Here is a 25,472-nt window from a genome sequence, read left to right as displayed (position 1 = left end):
CACATTCGAAGCCCAATACATCCAACAATGCAAGCTCGGTTTGCAGGTTTATACAACGGCTGTTTAACAAAAATGTTTTTGGGTTCTCCCGATCAGAAAAAAAATATAATAACCGAATAGGGTATTAATTTCTACGGTATCAATTATCATCACCATCATCTCATTATCGTCTGCCATCATCATCATAAACTCATCATCATCTTATTATCTAATCCGTAATCGTTATAATCATCATCATGTACGTTATCGTTATGATCCTCATCATATAGTAACGTTTTCACCGTAATCTTATTAAAAGGATCGGTCCAGTTTCTTGAGCCTAATTTACTTGTAGCCCAACAACAAACAAAAATCCAAATACACCATCACAAGCCCAACTAGTTTATTGATTTAAATGGCCCATCGTTAAAATGGAAACAAAATAGAGAAGTAGCAGAGGTAATAACAAGCAGTACATACTTTCATGGTTCACCAACTCACGTGAATTGTTTATGATCCATACGAAACGTGTACGTCATCATCATCTTTACACCATCATAGAAATCACGATCATCATCAACCTTCGTTTCTTCATCATCGTGATTCATCCTAGTCGTTCCCATTCTTAACCATCATCGTTACCGATCATCATCATCATTATGACATCACAAAGTCACCCTCGTCGTAGACCCATCACTGTTCATCATCCCCTCAAATTTTTAAGGAGAGAGAGAAGAGAGAGAAGTGTAATAATCGATGGTTTCGATTTGATGGAAGAAGGTGGTGATGATGAAGGTTTCATGGTGATAATTGTTTTTGGGGTGTCGACGAGCAAAACAGAAAAACAGAAGTGGTGATGTTTGAAGTGATTTGCAAAGTGACGGTGGTTTATATGGGTTGTTTTGGGTGGTGTCATGGTGGCGGATGGTTGAGGTGATGAGTGGTGAGGTGGTGGCTTACGGTGGTGATCATGAAGAAGAAGAAAGATAGGTCGTATTGTCGTAACGTGAAACAACAACAAAAAGAAAAAAAATGAGAAAAGTAGTGCGATGGTTCCCAATTGATGGTGGTGGCTGTGATGATGATTATATGGTAGTCGGTGGTGATTGGCGGAGATGGAGTTGGAGGGATAGTGGCCGTGGAAGGTGAAGGTGACCGGAGGTGGTTGCTCGTGATGATGGTGTGGTTCATGGTTCGATCATCAAAAAGGTGAATAATATGGTTTGATGTGGTGATGGTTATGATGATGAAGATGAAAATTATTGTGTTGATATTGAGGGTGGTAGTAGGAAGAAGGTAGCAGATCTTGGATTCAGTAATTTATGGTGTAGGTATATGTGTATATATGTATCCATAAAAAAATAAGAGAATAATTGGATATAAAAAGAACTAATATCACCAATTATGAAACGTGCACATTCACTCATACTATTCTGCCGACAGTTTACCACGGCTGCCTATATCGTGTCCATTGCTAAACAGTTCACATATAAAAGTGTTCCTAAAAATCCTAAATTTTTAGATTAAATATATTTAATTATTTCATTCATTAACTATTTGAAACCTGATCAAAAAGGTTCAATAATTATTTATTTTCTGTTCCAATTTATATGTACGGAGTGCTAATATTTAATTTTAAAACGGTAAAAATATTTTTGACAAATCTAAAATCTTCGTAATCAATTTACAGTCCAACTTTTATTTCAGTCCTTCATGAACATGTACAATATCTATATTAAAACTAACAAAACATCAACCGAGTGTTACCGACGTTTACCAATTAAGCTCAAAATCATTTATCTTTAATATATGCTCTTTCTATATAACCAATCTTAATTAAAATAAAAGTTTAAGTAAATAATTATATTAATTATATCTTTTTAAACAAATAAATATAATATTATATATTTACAAGTATTATTATGTATAAATATAAATACCTATATATATATATATATATATATATATATATATATATATATATATATATATATATATATATATATATATATATATATATATATATATATATATTTAACAACATAATAGTTTTTATTACATCGCATATTATTTTACATATTTATTTCCTATCATTAAATCCTATAATATTTCAAATAATATTCCAAATTATTATTTATATACATTTAATTATATATGTATTTATTTACAAATAGTTGTTCGTGAATCGTCGGGAATGGTCGAAGGTCAATTGAATATATGAACATTGTTCCAAAATTTTCTAGACTCAATTCTACATACTTTGCTTATCATATCGAAATCATATAAAGATTAAGTTTAAATTTAGTCAGAAATTTCCGGGTCACTACAATGGACGGCCAAAAATACCCTAGCCGCATTATCTTTCCTACAACGGTCCTAAATCCTGTATGCATGCCACAAGTCCCTTCATGCACCTCCCTTACAATTGTTTCCACCTCGCTTGGATCGACACACCTTAAAAGTGGTGCCGTGAAGGATTTCTTGAGTAGAACTCCGTCCCTCAACAAATACATAGGTGCTTTCATACGAATCTTACGTGCCATTGACCCGTCGACTGGTAACGTCCCGGTCTTTAGATATGTAACAATGGGACTCATCCATGTCTCGACCTCCTCTACAGAGGCCGCCTCCTGTGATTATTTTGCAAGGAAGTTAGTACATAAGTGTACGTTGTGTTTTAAACAGATTATGCGTATAGCGTATTTTTTATCGAAGCGAGTCGATACCTGTACCACGTTAGTGGATTTTTGATTAAGGACCTCCACCCAAACGTCCTTGGCGAAGTGGCTGAATACGCTTGACGCGAGCTTGCTGAGTGCGTCGGCCTTTTTATTCAAGGATCGCGACACCTGCGTTATTGAAAAACGCTCGAATTTGTTGGCCATTTCTTCGACCAATGCCAAATAGTTTTGCATAGCCGGATCTCTAGCTTCAAATGTCCCTTTCATTTGGTTTGCTACAAGTTGAGAATCAACCGACACCTTCAGATTTTTAATTCCCATTTTTTCAGCCATTCTTAAACCAGACAGCAATGCCTCATATTCCGCTTCATTATTGGAGGCGGGGAACTCAAAACGCAATGCGTAAGTGTGTTCCTCGCCGTCAGGGCCAATTAGGATTAGACCTGCACCTGCGCCGTTAGAACTTGACGCACCGTCAGTGAATAGTTCCCACGTGACGGTGTTCGGTATTTCTTCAACAACCGGCTCTGGTGACGCGGCGCCTATAAATTCAACCATAAAATCTGCCATGATCTGGCCTTTGACAGCAGTACGGGGGGCGTAATGGATTTCATGTTCGCCCAATTCGATTGCCCACTTGGCTAGTCTGCCCGAAACCTCCGGTTTGCTCAGTACCTGCATGGAAAACTTGTTAGAATAAATTTCCTCCAATTTGCTCCGGTTTCGACCGCCGTACCGTACCTGTTTAATAGGTGAATCTGTTAGCACCAGCATTGGGTACGCTTGAAAGTACCGTCTCAATCGTCTTGCGGTGTGTACTAAAGCGAAAATAAGCTTCTCAATTGGTTTGTATTAACTTCGCCATGTTGTAGCACTTTTCTCACAAAATAAACTGGCATCTGCGTGCCACCACGTTCCGTGACGATCACCGTGCTAACAGCCTCAGTTCCCACCGCCAAGTAAATTGTAAGAGTTTCGCCTGAAAACTCTTAACATGTTAGCATTACAAGATATAAAAATTCGTAAAAAATTATCACAGAATGGTTACTTTACACGGTACCGGTGCCGTTAATGTCGGCAACGTCCTGATCAAGGTATTCATTTCCTGGAAAGCGCGATCCGCTTCAGGGGTCTAATCAAAGTTCCGTCCTACGTTTTCCTTCAACACTTTAAAAAATGGAAGTGACCGCTCCGCTGCTTTCGACAGGAATCTGGACAACGCTGCCAGTTTTCTGTTCAAGCTTTATACTTCCTTCCTTGTTCGCGGCGCTACCATTTCTTCAACAGCTTGAATTTTCTTAGGGTTTGCCCGTATGCCGCGCGTCGTGACGACGTGTCCCAAAAACTTTCCCTCTTCGAATCCAAAACTACACTTGTCCGGATTCAGCTTCATGTTGATTCTTCACAGCGAGTCGAACGTTTCTTGGTTGTCTGTCAAAAGATCCGGCTCGGTGTGACTTTTGATTACTATGTCGTCGACATATGCCTCCACATTTCGACCAATTTGTTCCCTAAACGCAGCGTCAATGACGCGCTGGTACGTGGCTCCAGCATTTTTCAAACCAAAGGGCATCTTTTTGTAACAAAAAATGCCTTGATCTGTGTGGAACGCGGTTTTGTCTTCATCGCATTCCGCCATCTGGATCTGGTGGTATCCTTTGTAAGCGTCGAGGAAACATTTGAAACGAAAACCCGCCAGCGACTCTACCTTCCAATCTATCTCTGGAAACGGATAATTATCCTTGGGACAAGCCTTATTGATGTCTTTAAAATCGACACACATTCGCCACGAGCCATTCGCCTTCTTGACTAATATTGGATTAGCGAACCATGTCTGATACTTAACCTCACGTAGTATGTCTGCCTGTACTAACTTTTCTACCTCGTTTTTTAAGAAGGCGCTACATTCCGGAGCCATACTGAAAGGACCCGTTCATATACATTATAAACGATTCACAATAGTTGATTACATCGCGAGGTATTTTGACCTCTATATGATACATTTTACAAACATTGCATTCGTTTTTAAAAGACAAACTTTCTTTACAACGAAAGTTGACGGCATGCACACCATTTCATAATACATCCAACTATAATTGACATAATAATAATCTTGATGAACTCAATGACTCGAATGCAACGTCTTTCAAAATACGCCATGAATGACTCCAAGTAATATCCTTAAAATGAGCTAATGCACAGCGGAAGATTTCTTTAATACCTGAGAATAAACATGCTTTAAAGTGTCAACCAAAAGGTTGGTGAGTTCATAGGTTTATCATAACAATCATTTCAATATATTAATAGACCACAAGATTTCCGTTTATAAATATATGTACACTCGCAAGTGTATAAGAGTATTCTATAAATTGTAGGCACCCGGTAACAAGCCTTAACGTTCATGTTTTACCCTCTGAGGTACACCAGATCAGGTGTGTTTAAAATAACCTCGAAGTACTAAAGCATCCCATAGTCAGGATGGGGTTTGTCAGGCCCAATAGATCTATCTTTAGGATTCGCGCCTACCGTACATAGACAAGTAGTTTAATGTTACCAAGCTAAGGGTATATTTCTGGTTTAAACCCACGTAGAATTAGTTTTAGTACTTGTGCCTATTTCGTAAAACATTTATAAAAAACGGCGCATGTATTCTCTGTCCCAAAAATATATATAAAAGGGAGCAAATGAAACTCACCATACTGTATTTCGTAGTAAAAATACATATAACGTCATTTAACAAGTGCAAGGTTGGCCTCGGATTCACGAACCTATATTAATTATATATTTATATGTTGGTCAATATTTGTCTAACAATTTTTGGTCAAGTCATAGTGTACCACAATCCTAATGCTCGAGACTAATATGCAAAAGTCAACAAAAGTCAACTTGACCCAAAATGACTTCTAAAATTTATACGTGTTTATTATATAACTTAACTATAGTCGTTTTATATATTTAAATATATTTATTAGATTTTATAATAATAAAAGTCATTTATTAATATAAATTTATATTAACGTTTATATATGATAAAATATACTTTTATATATCTTAAGTAGTAAAATTTATAAAGTTCACTTAATATCTTAAAACTATAGTGGTAAGTATTATTAATGTAATTATATTACGCGTGGTGAAAAATATCTTTGTATCCCCTATTTATTTGATAAAATAATATTGATCATCATAATAATAAGTAAAAGTTGTATTATTTTGTAATAATAATTATTATTATTCTATAAAAAATAACAATATTTATATTTACTAAAAATGTTATTATGATAAAATGATAATACTAACATAATAGTAATAATGATATTTTATAATAACAATGATATTTCTATTAAAATAATAACGACGATAGTAATAATAATAATCATTTTAACAATAATACTAAAATTCAGTTGACTATAACTTCAAATCCGTTCATCGAAACCATTCGATATCTAAATGAAAAGTTCTTAATTTTTCGCTAGCTTTCCAATGACATGCATATCATATACCCTATCTCAGTAGCATATGTATCTAATTCAGGATTCAACAAACCTATCTAAGGACAATATCGAATGTACAAGCATGCATAATCCTATATACTCGAGCACTAGTCAGGGATACACTATTGATATATAAAAGTTAAGTTATGAGTGCTCACGTATCAATATTGAGATTCAATATTGTAGAAAAGTACGTAGACGTAACGGAGATGATAAATACTAGATTGACCTCACGAGCATACCCATGAACCATACCCATCACCTCCATAGCTATAACCCATAATTTCCTTAGCTTCGACTCATTCAAAAAACTATTTTGAAATTACTCGGACATCACTCCGTCGTAATATTTTATGTATACTAATAATATCTTGAAATAATACAGAGCAAATATATATATATATGTAAATCGATTGAGAGAGTTTAGAGAAATATATTTTTAAGTTTCTATGAAATAATGAAACCTATTGAATTCTATTTATAATAGATTTTTGAATTATTAAAGTATCAATTATTAAAGTGAATTATTAAAGTATGAATTATTAAAGTGAATTATTAAAGTGAATTATTAAAGTATGAATTATTAAAGTGAATTATTAAAGTATGAATTATTAAAGTATGAATTATTAAAGTGAATTATTAAAGTATGAATTATTAAAGTGAATTATTAAAGTTAAAGTAAAGTAAAAGTAAAGTAAAGGTAAAGTTAAAGTATAGTAAAAGTATAAAAACTATGTATGTATAATACGCGTATAAATATATATAATATTAATTTAAATCGTTATATATATTTAATGAAATAAAATATAAATATCGTTATATTTATTATACTGGTTAAGTAATGAGTTGTCAAAAGTGATTCTAGATATTTATAAAAGTTATATACGTTTTAATAATAAAGTTCTTTTTAAACTGAAAACGTTTTTGTACGTTTGAAAATAGATTAATAGAATATTATGGAAACCAATTCTCCACTAGCTTTTGTCTAACTTTCGTAAATGACACTTTTTATTTTTATTTATAAATAGCTTTACAAATTATTCCGAATATCGTTAAGAGGAATATATTTCTCAAATCATAGTGGACCTCTCAACAGAGACTTGTAATCATAATTCAATGTTTCTGATAATTCAATCATTTAATATATATTTTTTTTAATTTCGTCGATAATCATATTGAAACAATTACGTTCATATAAAGCATTATACTTTTAAATACTTTGTTGACATTTTCAATTTATAACATATACACATATACATACATATTCATATATGTTCATTTAATGGTTCGTGAATCATTGGAATTTGGTCGAGGTTTAAATGGATGTATAAACATAGTTTAAAATCCTTGAGATTTAACTTAACAAGCATTGCTTATCGTGTCAGAATAATATAAAGATAAAGTTTAAATTTAGTCGGAAATTTCCGGGTCGTCACAGTACCTACCCGTTAAAGAAATTTCGTCCCCGAAATTTGATAGAGGTCGTTATGGCTAACAATGAGAATGTTATTATGACGATTATGAAGTTTTATCATGTCTAAGAAGTATGGATAAAATAATTCGATTACTCAAAGCGTATGAGGGAAGTTATCGTAAATGAAGGAAATAAGATTATAGTGATTCGTCATATCTTTTGACGTCATCACAATTGATCTCCGAATTTAAAGAAAATCTTTGTAATCTATGTTGGATTTGATGCTTCTGTGATTAAGGAGATTATGATTCTCTTCGAATTAATACGATAATCCATCTTGATTTCTCTGTCGGGTATTTCACTATAAATCCACCTCCTTCGTTTCCTTACAACTCACACCTTCTATTCTTTCTCCCTCAACTCATATTTTAAAGTATTTGTCAATATACTTCATCCAGTACTGATTCTCGATATACTCCTCACTTTCATATATGTCGTTCTTCTTTTTCATCTGCCTCCGGAAGAATCTATTTACTTCTACTATACTCTCGGTTTTATAGCGTTTTTAGTTCTTCCGTGTCTTTATATTGCTATATGCATCGATATATACGGTTTATAATTTTTGGGTGGTTGTTGGGTTTTATATCTTCCCTTATATTTTAAAGCCCCTGCTTTTGTCTTCTATAATCATTGACATCCACAGTTAATGCTCCCTTCTATTTGCTGCGATTTATACTCCAATTTCTATTTTGGAGTTTTGTCCTTTCGTTTCTTCTTCTTGCGATTAAGCAACGTTTGTAATGGTCCAGTATTCGCAGGTATGAATTTTAGAATGAACATAGTTAATGTTCTAAGAAGGAAATGGTAATGGCACGATCTTGATTTGTTAATATACCAGAATACCCTAAAAAGACCGAATCATCAAGAAAATATATTCTTGATATTTTTAGAGATTAAATAGAATACAAGAGTCGTGTAACATGGAACATGATGACGGCATGGTCTGTGAATCGTCATGTCCCATTAGAAACTCAGCATGACTTACTGTAATATAATCATGTTGATCAAGTGTCATTATATTATGCTAACTCATGCTTCAGTTCCCAACACTTCTTCTAAACATTCATAATTTAAACTCGAAAGTTTATAGAATATAGAAACTAATAGTTTCTTATATGATGTAACACTGATAGCGCAAAGAGATAAATGACTTCAGATAAGATTAGTTGTGAAAATATCTTCAGAAATATCGCGGATATTTATAATGAAAGATATGATAATATCTTAGAATTTCTAATATTGATGGATGATGATGAAGATTTGTCTGTAAAGGTTTAGAATAAAGAGTAAGGTATTCGTTAATGACTTTAGCAGGCACTGAATCATTTGGATTCTTTGAAGGCAGATTTAGTCTTTGTGATTTGTCCACAGCCTCCTTCATAGTCTGTTCAATCCGTTTTCCAGTTCCAAACCTTCTCTTTTTCTCAGCTTTTTCACCTTACTATTCTTTGTCATCAAACTTTTTACTGTTAAGATCGTTTACAGTTTTTGATGCTTCGTCAGCATTTCAAGAACTAGTTTGCAGTTCAAAATATTTTTCAGAACTTCACATTCAAAGTATGTAAGTCCAGGAGATAGGCGTTTTACGTACACATATAACTGTTGGCGTAGACATGCTGCGAGATTTCAAAATACTGGTTACTGTTTTTCGATGATTCGTATGACAATTCTCGTTACAAGATTCGAATGAGTAAGTGATGTGATTTCAATAAATATAATGATTTTTCGAAAAATCAAAGATAATTGAAGTTGTTGGCAAGTTTATTGCTAAGGTGGCGAGATATGAAAGGTCCCCAGTAACGATGACGAAAGGGCAACGTATCTATCGAGGTTATAATAAGACTAGTCCGACTAAAAAGTCGAAGTTGACTTGCTGGAGCTGTGACAAAAATGTCTACTTTGAAAAGGAATTGAAAAGTCATTTTAGCTAATAAATGCCAAAGGGTCTGACACGGATACGCGTCGAACTATGACTTTGGCTTCGAGAGCTTTTTAGGTACATAAATGTGGGTAATATGTGGTTGGATCATCATCTCGATTGTTCATTGTTTGAAGTGTCTTCGAAAACTTCGGAGAGTTTGAACACAGTTTGTAATCGTCAATATACATATGATGTTCTAACACGGTTTTGAAGTCAAAGTATAGCTTTGAAAGATGTAGGAATCTAAGAGTGATGTCTTCTGTTAAATCATGACTTGGATTTTGATTTGTCAAAATCAGAATGCGTAATCAAATTTGGGTGAGAATGGTTGCTTTGATTTCTATACAAGAATGTATATTGTTGTGAGATTTTGGGAGTATAGTTGATGATTTGCTTAATCAGATTCGAAAAATGTAATATATTAATTGTGAATTTATATATCTCTCGGGTATTACCTACCCGTTAAAAAAAAATTCACAATTAATATTTTGTACAACAGAATTTTATTACAGTCTTTATAAAAATATATGTGCATATTTTCTTCAGATGTAACATAGATTTAATGAGTTAATATTAAATTAAACTCATTTGATTTACGGTTGAAACTAGAACTGAATAATCCCTAAAGACTTTAGAAATTACATAACTTTTACGGAGTATTTATTCAATAAAATTGAAATTATGAATTAATACTTCGTTATTTGTTGGTGTTTGTAACCCTTGCACCATATTCTCTAAAGTCACTACTCGAGCGCGAAGCTCGTTGACTTCTTCTATTACACCGGGGTGATTGTCGGTTCGGACGAACGGATAAATAAAATCTAGAATTTGATGTAGTATATAATCGTGACGAGATACTCTGAAAATGAGAGAGAAAATGGTGTTTCGGACCGGTTCGCCGGTAAGTGCTTCAGGTTCATCGCCAAGAGGGCAATGTGGTGGATGGAAGGGATCACCTTCTTCTTGTCTCCAATTATTGAGGAGGCTACGAACCTATCCCCAATTCATCCAGAATAGATGATGGCTAATTGGTTGATCCATTCCGGTCACACTGCTTTCGGAGCTTGAGTGGGATTCCATATCAGAATTCGAGGGACTTGAACTAATGACGAATTCCATTTCGTTCGATTGAATAAAGAATTTTTCGATATGAAATAATTTTTCGGCTACCGGGTGGTATTCTAATTACATAGAATATCTATATATATAGCGCAAAATATTTCGTAGATTACGGAGGAAATTACGGGATATGTCAGGCAAAGTTTACAGTAACAGATACGCTAAGATATGGATTAGCAGATACGCTAAGATATGAATTTTGTCTATACACTATTCATGCAATCAATGCAGTAAGACGTGTCTAGACTAAGAATGATAAGCAGACAATTTCCGACAAAAATGATAAGCAAAACTTTTGACATGCAGACACGGTCGAAGTCCAGGCTCATTAATGCATCTTAACGACTATCAGTTAGACACACTAATGCAGACCTGGTTCGCTAAGACCACCGCTCTGATACCAACTGAAAGGACCCGTTCATATACATTATAAACGATTCACAATAGTTGATTACATCGCGAGGTATTTTGACCTCTATATGATACATTTTACAAACATTGCATTCGTTTTTAAAAGACAAACTTTCTTTACAACGAAAGTTGACGGCATGCACACCATTTCATAATACATCTAACTATAATTGACATAATAATAATCTTGATGAACTCAATGACTTGAATGCAACGTCTTTCAAAATACGCCATGAATGACTCCAAGTAATATCCTTAAAATGAGCTAATGCACAGCGGAAGATTTCTTTAATACCTGAGAATAAACATGCTTTAAAGTGTCAACCAAAAGGTTGGTGAGTTCATAGGTTTATCATAACAATCATTTCAATATATTAATAGACCACAAGATTTCCGTTTATAAATATATGTACACTCGCAAGTGTATAAGAGTATTCTATAAATTGTAGGCACCCGGTAACAAGCCTTAACGTTCATGTTTTACCCTCTGAAGTACACCAGATCAGGTGTGTTTAAAATAACCTCGAAGTACTAAAGCATCCCATAGTCAGGATGGGGTTTGTCAGGCCCAATAGATCTATCTTTAGGATTCGCGCCTACCGTACATAGACAAGTAGTTTAATGTTACCAAGCTAAGGGTATATTTCTGGTTTAAACCCACGTAGAATTAGTTTTAGTACTTGTGCCTATTTCGTAAAACATTTATAAAAAACGGCGCATGTATTCTCTGTCCCAAAAATATATATAAAAGGGAGTAAATGAAACTCACCATACTGTATTTCGTAGTAAAAATACATATAACGTCATTTAACAAGTGCAAGGTTGGCCTCGGATTCACGAACCTATATTAATTATATATTTATATGTTGGTCAATATTTGTCTAACAATTTTTGGTCAAGTCATAGTGTACCACAATCCTAATGCTCGAGACTAATATGCAAAAGTCAACAAAAGTCAACTTGACCCAAAATGACTTCTAAAATTTATACGTGTTTATTATATAACTTAACTATAGTTGTTTTATATATTTAAATATATTTATTAGATTTTATAATAATAAAAGTCATTTATTAATATAAATTTATATTAACGTTTATATATGATAAAATATACTTTTATATATCTTAAGTAGTAAAATTTATAAAGTTCACTTAATATCTTAAAACTATAGTGGTAAGTATTATTAATGTAATTATATTACGCGTGGTGAAAAATATCTTTGTATCCCCTATTTATTTGATAAAATAATATTGATCATCATAATAATAAGTAAAAGTTGTATTATTTTGTAATAATAATTATTATTATTCTATAAAAAAATAACAATATTTATATTTACTAAAAATGTTATTATGATAAAATGATAATACTAACATAATAGTAATAATGATATTTTATAATAACAATGATATTTCTATTAAAATAATAACGACGATAGTAATAATAATAATCATTTTAACAATAATACTAAAATTCAGTTGACTATAACTTCAAATCCGTTCATCGAAACCATTCGATATCTAAATGAAAAGTTCTTAATTTTTCGCTAGCTTTCCAATGACATGCATATCATATACCCTATCTCAGTAGCATATGTATCTAATTCAGGATTCAACAAACCTATCTAAGGACAATATCGAATGTACAAGCATGCATAATCCTATATACTCGAGCACTAGTCAGGGATACACTATTGATATATAAAAGTTAAGTTATGAGTGCTCACGTATCAATATTGAGATTCAATATTGTAGAAAAGTACGTAGACGTAACGGAGATGATAAATACTAGATTGACCTCACGAGCATACCCATGAACCATACCCATCACCTCCATAGCTATAACCCATAATTTCCTTAGCTTCGACTCATTCAAAAAACTATTTTGAAATTACTCGGACATCACTCCGTCGTAATATTTTATGTATACTAATAATATCTTGAAATAATACAGAGCAAATATATATATATATATGTAAATCGATTGAGAGAGTTTAGAGAAATATATTTTTAAGTTTCTATGAAATAATGAAACCTATTGAATTCTATTTATAATAGATTTTTGAATTATTAAAGTATCAATTATTAAAGTGAATTATTAAAGTATGAATTATTAAAGTGAATTATTAAAGTGAATTATTAAAGTATGAATTATTAAAGTAAATTATTAAAGTATGAATTATTAAAGTGAATTATTAAAGTATGAATTATTAAAGTGAATTATTAAAGTATGAATTATTAAAGTGAATTATTAAAGTTAAAGTAAAGTAAAAGTAAAGTAAAGGTAAAGTTAAAGTATAGTAAAAGTATAAAAACTATGTATGTATAATACGCGTATAAATATATATAATATTAATTTAAATCGTTATATATATTTAATGAAATAAAATATAAATATCTTTATATTTATTATACTGGTTAAGTAATGAGTTGTCAAAAGTGATTCTAGATATTTATAAAAGTTATATACGTTTTAATAATAAAGTTCTTTTTAAACTGAAAACGTTTTTGTACGTTTGAAAATAGATTAATAGAATATTATGGAAACCAATTCTCCACTAGCTTTTGTCTAACTTTCGTAAATGACACTTTTTATTTTTATTTATAAATAGCTTTACAAATTATTCCGAATATCGTTAAGAGGAATTTATTTCTCAAATCATAGTGGACTTCTCAACAGAGACTTGTAATCATAATTCAATGTTTCTGATAATTCAATCATTTAATATATATTTTTTTTAATTTCGTCGATAATCATATTGAAACAATTACGTTCATATAAAGCATTATACTTTTAAATACTTTGTTGACATTTTCAATTTATAACATATACACATATACATACATATTCATATATGTTCATTTAATGGTTCGTGAATCATTGGAATTTGGTCGAGGTTTAAATGAATGTATAAACATAGTTTAAAATCCTTGAGATTTAACTTAACAAGCATTGCTTATCGTGTCAGAATAATATAAAGATAAAGTTTAAATTTAGTCGGAAATTTCCGGGTCGTCACACATACCCCGTTTCTTTTGCCTCACAGGAGTTATACTTGGGTTAGCGTTTAAGCGATGTTCTGCTACGGTGTGGGGTACTCCCGTCATATCAGACTCTTGCCACGCGAATACATCGGCGTTGTTTGCCAAAAGTTCACATAACGCGCTTTTCGTCACATCAGATAGCGTTTGCCCAATCTGAACCGTCCTTTCGGGAAAGGAATGGTTAATGATGACACTCCCCTCATGCTCAACCGGTGCCGTCCGCTGTAGCGGTTGCTCAACCTGGCCTACAATCGGTATTCGATCAGAGTAAACAGTTGCAACACCTAACGGGGTTGGGAATTTCATCATTCCGTGTACTGTAGAAACTATAGCGCCGAATTCACACAACGCTTCCCGTCCCATGATAATGTTATACTTCGATTGGCTTCTAACGACCACGAAATTCAGGGCTACTGTTTGCCGCTTCTCGTTTTCTTCTAGTGTAACATCAATATTTACCCGGCCCCAAAGGCCAAGTGGTTTCTCCAGTGAAACCCGCGACGCGATGAAGCGGTGGTTTTAACTTATCATGCACATGCTGTGGTAACTGTAAGAAGCAGTGTTCGTATAAGACGTCAACGGCGCTTCCTGTATCCACATAAATCCTGGAGACTTGCACCATCCCACCGTGGCGGTTATCGTCACGGGCAAATCGGTAGGACAGACTCTCCAAAAGGCAGGAAACGTGATAGGGGCACATTCCCATTCCTCCAAAAATTCTGCCTTTCGAACGTGACCTGCGTGCCACATTTGTATCATGTGGATGTGCTTTTCAGGAGCTTTTTCTTTTCCTCTTTGCCAAGAAAATTTCTTTGCCCCGGGGGTTTTAACACGTGACGGCTTCAGATGGTCAAATTCCCCAAGCTTCAATCGTTCGACTATCACCTTTTTAAGTTCCCTACAGTCATCCACATCATGCCCCTTATCTTCATGAAAGATGCACCACTTACTTTCATCCACAGCGAAGCATGGCTGCATTGGTTTTGGCGGCGGAAAATCTTTGCTTAGTTCCTCTGTTGTCAGAATTTCCTTAGGCGTTTTCGACAACGATTTTATCAAACTCTCCTCTTCTGCTGACAACCTTTTTGGGGCATATCATTCGTAAGGACGATAGCTGTTACGGTGGTCAGACTTGTGGCTGGAATGCCCGTAGCCCCTGTTGTTGCTGCTTCCACTTCCTTTGTACTTGTTACCTGTGTTGCCTTTGCTGTTTCCCTTATCGTCTTTATCGTGCCGGTTCGTTGTGCTGTGGTCCCCAACGGCAGCATCTGCAAACTCCTCAGAACGTACATAATCCTTTACCATTTTCACGGCCTCAACGAACGTCTTCGACAGCTTACACCGCATCGACTTTACTAACGACAAATAACGGGTTTGACAGATTCCCATTATGTACGCGGAGATCTGCTGCGATTCAGGCAGATCGGGGATCTATTGGCACTCCATCGTGAAGCGAGAAGTGAAATTCATCAGGGATTCATGCGTCCTCATCTTGATGCTGTGCACATCCAGGTGAGTGAGTTCGGTGCGTTTAAAGTTCTGGAAACATTGCACGAACTTAGTTCTGAGGTCGGTGTAGCTGGATATGCTCAAGGCAGGCAACTTGGCGAACCATTCTCTCGCAACGGCTTGTAGCTGCCCCAGGAACATGTGTCACGCCGTCAGACTATCCCAATGCTGCGTCTTGATAGCGTGTTCGAATTGTGATGACCCGGAAAGTTCCGACTAAATTTAAACTTAATCTTTAAATGAATTCGACACGATAAGCAAAGTTTGTAAAGTTGAGTCTCAAGATATTTTAAACTATTTTTTACGAATACATTTAACCTTTGACCATCCCCGACGATTCACGAACCATTGTGTGTAAATAAATATGTAAATAATTATATATAATAAGTTAAATATATTAATAAGCTATTATGTGATTTAGTCTTTATGAAAGATAATTTAAAATAACTAAAACTTGTTATTTTATATTGAATATAAAAGATTTTGAACATAATTTGTCAACGTTAGCAAAGTAGTAAATGTATAATGTTATACTTTGAGTTTACTTGTTTCAATATATATAATTAACATATTTATCTAAGTAATAAAACTTGATATTTAAAACATAATTAAATATATAGCAGTTTGAATATGTGTATAATTTCTATACATAACTAGTACTATATGTACATTGTTAAAATATATAAATAATAAATATATATAATGTATATGAAATATTACATAATTAATATATGTAATTACAAGATAGAATATAATATTACTTTCATTATTAATATTGATATTAGTATTATACATAGATTAATTTAATATGTAATATATATATATATATATATATATATATATATATATATATATATATATATATATATATATATATATATATATATATATATATATATATATATATATATGAGATTTGATATGTATAAATTGTGATATCAATATTATTATTATTATTATTTTCATTTTTATTTTTATTACTAATATAAATATTTGTGTTATTAATATTATTATATGAATTATGATTTATACAAGTATTGCCATTAATATTATTATTATCGTTACTAATTCTATTATTATTATTATTATTATTATTATTATTATTATTATTATTATTATTATTATTATTATTATTTTCATTATTATTAATATTAAATAATAATATCATTTATAATATTGTTATCAATAATTATTATTATCATTGTTGTTAAGATTATTATTATTATATAATTATTATTATTATTATTATTATTAGTATTATTATTATTATTATTATTATTATTATTATTATTATTATTATTAATATACTTATTAATACTAATTGTATATAGAATATAAATATAAATATAAATTCAGATATAATTGTACTGATATATAATACGCATGATATATCAATCAAGTTATTTTTTCCAACTTTCTGTTCTTCTCGTGAGTAAGTGTCGACACCATCCATTCAATTTCTATACATCATCTATCACAGATTCTCATTCCTTAATCAATTTTTTCTATCATCAAAATCAGTACCGTTCTATTTGATACAGGCGAAGAAGCATTTTTTTTTATCTCTGTTCGTGTTCATGTATCCCTTTTTGCTCTTAATTCGAAAACGAATCCATTTTAAAAATCTAAAAGTGCAGAAGTGTTTTAAATCACGTCATGAATGTTTCCTCAAAATCTCAGGTTCCAATTCGTGATATCAAGCCCGAATTGTTGAGTCAAAGCTAGATATTATTGTTATTATTATTGTTATTATTATTAATATTGTTATTATTATGGTATGATATAAAAGCTAGATATGTTGTTGAAATTGAATTCGATATGCTAAATATTAAAAGTATAGCTATAAAAAGATGATCAAGTTTATGAATACAATGAAAAATTGTTATAGTAATATGACTATGAAAAATTAAAATTACTATAGGTGATCACTAAAAAGGTTATAGAATTATCAAGTAATGAAAATGACGATATCATGATTAAATATAAATTTTGATAATGATAATCATATGTACTATCGAATTATAATTAGTAAAATTATTATTATTATTAAAATTATCATCTAGATTAAACTTACATTTTCTGTATTTAAAATTATTATTAGTATCAAAAGTATCATTATTGTTATTATTAGTATTATAACACTTATTATTATTTTATTATTATCATAGTTATAAATATTAAAACCATTATTATTATTATTAACATTACTAATGTATTTATTATTATAAATTTTGTCATGCAAGTATTAGTTATCATTATTATTATTATGATTATAGTTATAAATAAGAATATTATTATTAGTAAATAAGTAGTATTATAAATATTATCATTATTATTATTAATATAATCATTAGTATTATCATTATTAAACTTATTATCATTATTATCATTCTTATAAAATTATTACTTTGTTATCACTAAAACTATCAATATTATCATAAATAGATACTTTTATATAAAATACATTACGCTATACTTTTATTATCAAAAAGATATTAATTTAACTATATCAATTAATATATAAATATATACTAAACTTTAATATATAGTTATATAAAACATATAAACTAAATATATTAAATTTATATAAATAACATATATAATAACAAATATATTATTAATAACAAGAGTATATATATAACTGATCGATTACGATTACGTATGTTAATATATCCACAAATGTTATAGGTTCGTGAATCTGAGGCCAACCCTGCATTGTTCAATGTCGTTCTATGTATTTTTACTACAAAATACAGTATTGTGAGTTTCATTTGCTCCCTTTTTAAATGCTTTTGCAATATATATTTTTGGGACTGAGAATACATGCGCTGCTTTTATAAATGTTTTACGAAATAGACACAAGTACTTAAAACTACATTCTATGGTTGGATTATTAAACTGAATATCGCCCTTCAAGTCTGGTAACCTAAGAATTTAGGGAAATGGCCCCTGATTGACGCGAATCCTAAAGATAGATCTATGGACTTTGACAAGTCCCATTCGGGGTACGAATGATTTAGTACTTCGAGATTATTATTAAACAGACGAGAGATTTTGTTTGGGGATATTCTATGCATTAAAGTTAACGTCGGTTACCAGGTGTTCAATCCATATGAATGATATTTTTGTCTCTATGCAGTTTGCGAAATGCCTGATACGAGATGTGTATTTATGAGAAATGAAAATCTTGTGGTCTATTAAAATGATAAAAATGATCGTTTATGATAAACTAATGAACTCACCAACCTTTTGGTTAACACTTTAAAGCATGTTTATTCTCAAGTATGAAAGAAATCTTCTTATGTGCATTTGCTCATATTAGAGATATTACTTGGAGTCATTCATGACATATTTCAAAAGACGTTACATTCGAGTCGGCGAGTTCATCAAGATTATTACTAGGTCAATTATAGTTGGATATATTATGAAATGGTATGCATACCTTCAACTTTCGATGAAATGAAAGTTGTCTTTTAAAAACGAATGCAATGTTTGTAAAATGTATCATATAGAGGTCAAGTACCTCGCGATGTAATCAAATGTTGAAGACTTCGTCCAGATGGATTAGGATGGGTCTTTACATATGGTATCAGAGCGGTGGTCTTAGCGAACCAGGTCTTGCATTAGTGTGTCAAATTGATAGTTGTTAGGATGCATTAGTGAGTCTGGACTTCGACCGTGTCTGCATGTCAAAAGTTTTGCTTATCATTTTTGTCGGAAATCATCTGCTTATCATGTTTAGGAAATTACCTGCTCATTATTCTTAGTCTAGACACGTTTTATTGCATTGATTGCATGAATAGTATATAGATAAATCCATATCTTAGCGTATCTGTTACTGTAGACTTTATCTGACACGTTTCCTTAATTTCCTCCGGGATCTACGAGATATTCTGTACTATATTAGATATTCTATATAATTAGAATATTATCTGATAACCGAAAATCATTTTATATCAAAAATCCTCTAACTGATCATAAGAGATGGATCCTACACCTAGCTTGAATTCCATTAGTTCCGGAAGCAATTTCGAGATGCGTATTGAAGTAGACTCCGAAGTCAATGAACCCGAAGTGTCTCCACCATTTAGCTATTTTTCTTTCTGGAGGAGATGGGGGTGGGTTCGAGACTTACTCACTCGATGGAGAAATGAAGAATGCGAGCCCTACCGCGAACCAAACTTACCTCCTAACATCGGAGAAAACGATGTACTCACCGGTGAACCTATGCGCAACACTGTATTCACCCTTCTTGCTAAAGTTTTCCACCTCGAAGGTCGCATTACTGCAATCTCAGAAAATATTCAACCTCTACTTCCGAATACCAATCGAAGGGGAATATTAGAAGAAGTTAGGGAACTTCGAATTGATAATCAAGATCTATCGAATCAGATGAGTGGGTGGATAGAAATGATAGAGGGTAGGATAGAAACCTGACAAGAATGGTGCGTGATCTACAAGCTATACTTACTACACCAACATCATCACCAACCTCAGCACCAACAACACTTGTAGCACCGACAGCAACAGTACCACCATCAGCAGCACCAGCAGCATAACCAGTACCAACAGCAACAATAACATCACACATCTCAACCTCGCAATCTATACCTCAAGCATAATCATCATTCTACGAATCATTCTACATAAACTATCTCTGTCCTTCATGGCGATTATGTAATCTCTAATGTTTTAGAGATTATGTACTCTAGTTCTAGCCGTAAATCTGATGAGTTTAATATCACATTGACTCACTAAATCCATGATTTCGTCTGAAGAAAATATATATGTATATATGTTTTCATAAAGATTGTAATTAAAAGTTTTATTGTACAAACTGTTAAAAGTGAAAATATTTTAACGGTTAGGTAATACCCGAGGAATATTTAGATTTCATATTAATAAGTTACACTGTACATTCTTCGAATCTGATTCAACGGTCAATTACCATCCTACTTACATCCACAGGGATACGAATCTGATTCACCACAGAATAACCATTTTCATTCAATTTCATACTTGGATTTTAATCTATCAGAATCCAACAAGTGGCATAATGAAGAACACATTTGACGAAATAAAAATTTGATATAAACAAACAAATTAAATATGAGAAATTTTGTTAAGAATTCACGCTAACTGTTAATTCCGTATTACCTTTTATTTATCGCAATTTATTTATCGCAATTTAATTATCGCAATTTATTTATCGCAATTTAATTATCGCAATTTTAATTCTCGCAATTTTATTTATCGTCATTTAATTTCTGTAATTATTTTACGCACTTTAAATATCGGGACACGTATACAAGGTTTTAACATATCATATCTACACATCTATATATATTATTTAGAATCACCATAGACACTCTATATGCAGTAATGATCGAGTTCTCTATACAGGGTTAAGGTTGATTCTCAAATAATATATATAGTTTGAGTTGTGATCGAGTCTGAGACATGTACACGGGTCACGATACGTATTAATTAATTTGAATATTATATATTAAACTATATATGAATTATTGGACTATCAACTGTAGACTATCGACTGTGGACTAATCACATTGGACAATTAAAATGAATTAAAATATTGATTATAACATATGAAACTAAACAATTCTTCAAGTTTGCCACTTGATTTCATCTTAAACCTCATTTGTATCTTGACGATTACAATCTGCGATTCAAACCTTTCATGATTCTTGAAAACACCTCAAGCGAGAGGATGAACCAACCGCACTACATTTACGGAAGGAAAGATTTATGTATATAGAATTGCACCTGAGAAACTCTCGGCAACTGAGTAAAAATTTAACACGTAGCCGCGTCAGATCCTTTGGCATTTATTAGCAAAAATAACTTTGCGATCCCTTTTCAAAGTAGCCAATTTTGTCACAGCTCCAGCAAGTCAACTTCGACTTTTCATTCGAAGTAGCCTTACTATAATCCTGATATATACGATTACCCGTTCGATACCGGAGATTTTTTTTTATATTCCATCATATTACCAGCAGACGTACCAGCAACCTCCTTGCTCCTTGGTTTAAATCTCTCCGACAAATCACTATATTTACCTATTGAAGTCTCATCATGTACTCTTCCGCATCTTGTAACGAGAATTGCCGTACCCAATACCGAGAATCAGCAATCAGTATTTTGAAATCTCGCAACATGTCTACATCAACAGTTATATTTATACGTATAACATTTACCCCCTAGAAGTACGATCTTCAATTCTGAAATTTTTGAAAAGCACCTAGCCTACGAATCAATACATTGAACTTTGAAAAAGCTGAATGAAGTAGCAGAAACTGTAGACAACCGTAAATGACCTTAATAGTCGAAAGTTTGATAATAAAAAATAGTATGTTGGAAAAGCTCAGAAAAGTTGGAACTGGAAAACGGATTGAGCTAACCAAGAAGGAGACCAAGAACAAATACAAGGACCATACCCTATATTCAAAGAATCAAGGTAATTCTGGATCCATTGAAATCTTTAGAGAATATCTTGCTCCGAAGTCATGTTAAAATCTTGCGGAAAATCTTTCTTCACCATCCTTCGATATTATAAATTCCAAGATATCATCGTATCTTTCATTATAAATATCCTCCATATTTCTGAAGATATTTTCATAACTATTCTTATCTGAAATCATTAATCTCTTCGTGCTATCAGTATTACATCATATAGAAACTGTTAGTTTCTATATTCTGTAAACTTTCGAGCTTAAAATATGAATGTTATTGAAGTAATGTTGGGAACTGATGCATGAGTTAGTATAATATAATGATACTTGATCAACGTGATTATATTACAGTAAGTCATGCTGAGTTTCTAATGGAACGTGATGATTCACAGATCATAATGTCATCATGTGCCATGTTACATAACTCTTTCATTCTGCTTAACTTCTAAACATATCAAGAAAGTATATTCTTGATAGTTCTATTCTCAGTGATTCTGGTAATTTGACAAATCAAATCGTGCTATTATGTTCCTTCTTACTTAGAACAGGATAATCAATCGAAACTCCATACCTATGAATTCTGGACCATTACTTGCGAAAAGAAAACAAAGGCATGAAGCTCCGAAATAGAAAGGGGGTATAAATCGCAGCAAAAAGAGAGAACATTAACTGTGAATGACGATGATTATAGAAGACGGAAGCGGGGACTTCGAAGTATAAAGGAAAATATAAAGCCCAACAACAACGTCGAAATTACAAACCGTAGATATTAATACAAAAAGCAATATAAAGACACGGTATGATTAAGAATAGTATCATCCCAAGGTAATAGTATAATAAACAGATTTTCTGGTGGAAGATTGAAAAGAAGAATGACAGAAATGATAAATAGGAAAACATCAAGAATTAGAATTGAATTAAGCATTTTCACAATCTTTGGGACGTATGAACTAAGAAATAAAGTATAGGAATGGTGAGAATAATGGAATGGAAGAGTTTAATTTATAATGAAAATATCAAACAGAGTAATCGAGGCAGATCGCCGTATTTAATTATAGAGATTTTAATCTCCTTATTCGCCGAAGAATCAAATCTCTCAGATTTCGAAGATTTTCTTTAAATCCCTTGAATTCCGGAATTCAACCAAGACAACGTCAAAAGTTAAAATGAAACTTCATTTATTCATTTCACCCTTTTGTGATAGCTTCATTCATACGCTTCGATTAATCGAATCATTTTATCCATATTACTCAATGATGATAAAACTCTATTTATCAACTCATATTCGTCATGAAAACATTTTTATTGTTAACCATGACCACCTCACTCAAATTTCGGGACGAAATTTCTTTAACGGGTAGGTACTGTGATGACCCGGAAAGTTCCGACTAAATTTAAACTTAATCTTTAAATGAATTCGACACGATAAGCAAAGTTTGTAAAGTTGAGTCTCAAGATATTTTAAACTATTTTTACGAATACATTTAACCTTTGACCATCCCCGACGATTCACGAACCATTGTGTGTAAATAAATATGTAAATAATTATATATAATAAGTTAAATATATTAATAAGCTATTATGTGATTTAGTCTTTATGAAAGATAATTTAAAATAACTAAAACTTGTTATTTTATATTGAATATAAATGATTTTGAACATAATTTGTCAACGTTAGCAAAGTAGTAAATGTATAATGTTATACTTTGAGTTTACTTGTTTCAATATATATAATTAACATATTTATCTAAGTAATAAAACTTGATATTTAAAACATAATTATATATATAGCAGTTTGAATATGTGTATAATTTCTATACATAACTAGTACTATATGTACATTGTTAAAATATATAAATAATAAATATATATAATGTATATGAAATATTACATAATTAATATATGTAATTACAAGATAGAATATAATATTACTTTCATTATTAATATTGATATTAGTATTATACATAGATTAATTTAATATGTAGTACACACACACACATACACACACACAAACATATATATATATATATATATATATATATATATATATATATATATATATATATATATATATATATATATATATATATATATATATATATGAGATTTGATATGTATAAATTGTGATATCAATATTAGTATTATTATTTTCATTTTTATTTTTATTACTAATATAAATATTTGTGTTATTAATATTATTATATGAATTATGATTTATACAAGTATTGCCATTAATATTATTATTATCATTACTAATTCTATTATTATTATTATTATTATTATTATTATTATTATTATTATTAGTTTCATTGTTATTAATATTAAATAATAATATCATTTATAATATTGTTATCAATAATTATTATTATCATTGTTGTTAAGATTATTATTATTATTATTATTATTATTATTATTATTAGTATTAGTATTATTATTATTATTATTATTATTATTATTATTATTATTAATATACTTATTAATACTAATTGTATATAGAATATAAATATAAATATAAATTCAGATATATATGTACTGATATATAATCAGCATGATATCTCAATCAAGTTATTTTTTTTTCCAACTTTCTGTCCTTCTCGTGAGTAAGTGTCGACACCATCCATTCAATTTCTATACATCATCTATCACAGATTCTCAGTCCTTAATCAATTTTTTCTATCATCAAAATCAGTACCGTTTTATTTGATACAGGCGAAGAAGCATTTTTTTTATCTCTGTTCATGTTCATGTATCCCTTTTTGCTCTTAATTCGAAAACGAATCCATTTTAAAAATCTAAAAGTGCAGAAGTGTTTTAAATCATGTCATGAATGTTTCCTCAAAATCTCAGGTTCCAATTCGTGATATCAAGCCCGAATTTTCGAGTCAAAGTTTTTAAAATAAAAAGTCAAATTTTGTTCTTCAAGCAAATTCAAAATTTCTGTTATGTTTCAAGTTCAATTGATGAATTAGAAAGATTATAGGAAGTATTTAGCAACTATTTCATGTTATAATCATTGGATAATACGTGATCAAAATCAAAATCATTTTTTTATGTAAACAGCGACGCAGCAGTTTTTTTTATTTTTTTTCGTTACTTTTAGTTAATTCAAGAACCATTACAGACTGGTTATACTTCGTTTGCAAGTCCAAAAATCAATCCTATTACTCGTTTTTATTAAATGGTTTGAGTTTTGGCCAAATTGATGAAGAAGATGATGACACAGAAAAAAAATAAGTTAAATATAAATGGGTTTAGTAGTATAACAGAAAAACCGAATTGGAGGGATGGATAAGAGGGTTTGTGTGTTAGCGGGAGGTCGCGGGTTCGAGTCCTGTCTCGGGCATTTATTTTTACTTGAAGTTTTTAAGG

General features: G+C 31.3%; 1 protein-coding gene across 1 annotated transcript; it reads right to left on the bottom strand.

Annotated features, from left to right (window-relative positions):
* Positions 1-476: 476 nt before the first annotated feature.
* Positions 477-14,487, bottom strand: LOC139868258 (uncharacterized). Its single transcript, XM_071856586.1, has 6 exons — positions 14,120-14,487; positions 4,119-4,579; positions 3,518-3,639; positions 2,706-3,401; positions 2,326-2,609; positions 477-603 (listed from the first exon to the last, which is right to left on the bottom strand). The coding sequence occupies exons 1-6, from the start codon at positions 14,485-14,487 to the stop codon at positions 477-479; spliced, it is 2,058 nt and encodes a 685-aa protein (XP_071712687.1).
* Positions 14,488-25,472: the final 10,985 nt, after the last annotated feature.

Source organism: Rutidosis leptorrhynchoides, chromosome 9 (assembly GCF_046630445.1).
Source record: "Rutidosis leptorrhynchoides isolate AG116_Rl617_1_P2 chromosome 9, CSIRO_AGI_Rlap_v1, whole genome shotgun sequence".
Classification (NCBI taxonomy): domain Eukaryota; kingdom Viridiplantae; phylum Streptophyta; class Magnoliopsida; order Asterales; family Asteraceae; genus Rutidosis; species Rutidosis leptorrhynchoides.
The sequence above is the reverse complement of the archived record's forward strand: the minus strand, read 5'-3'. Positions and strand labels throughout refer to the sequence as shown.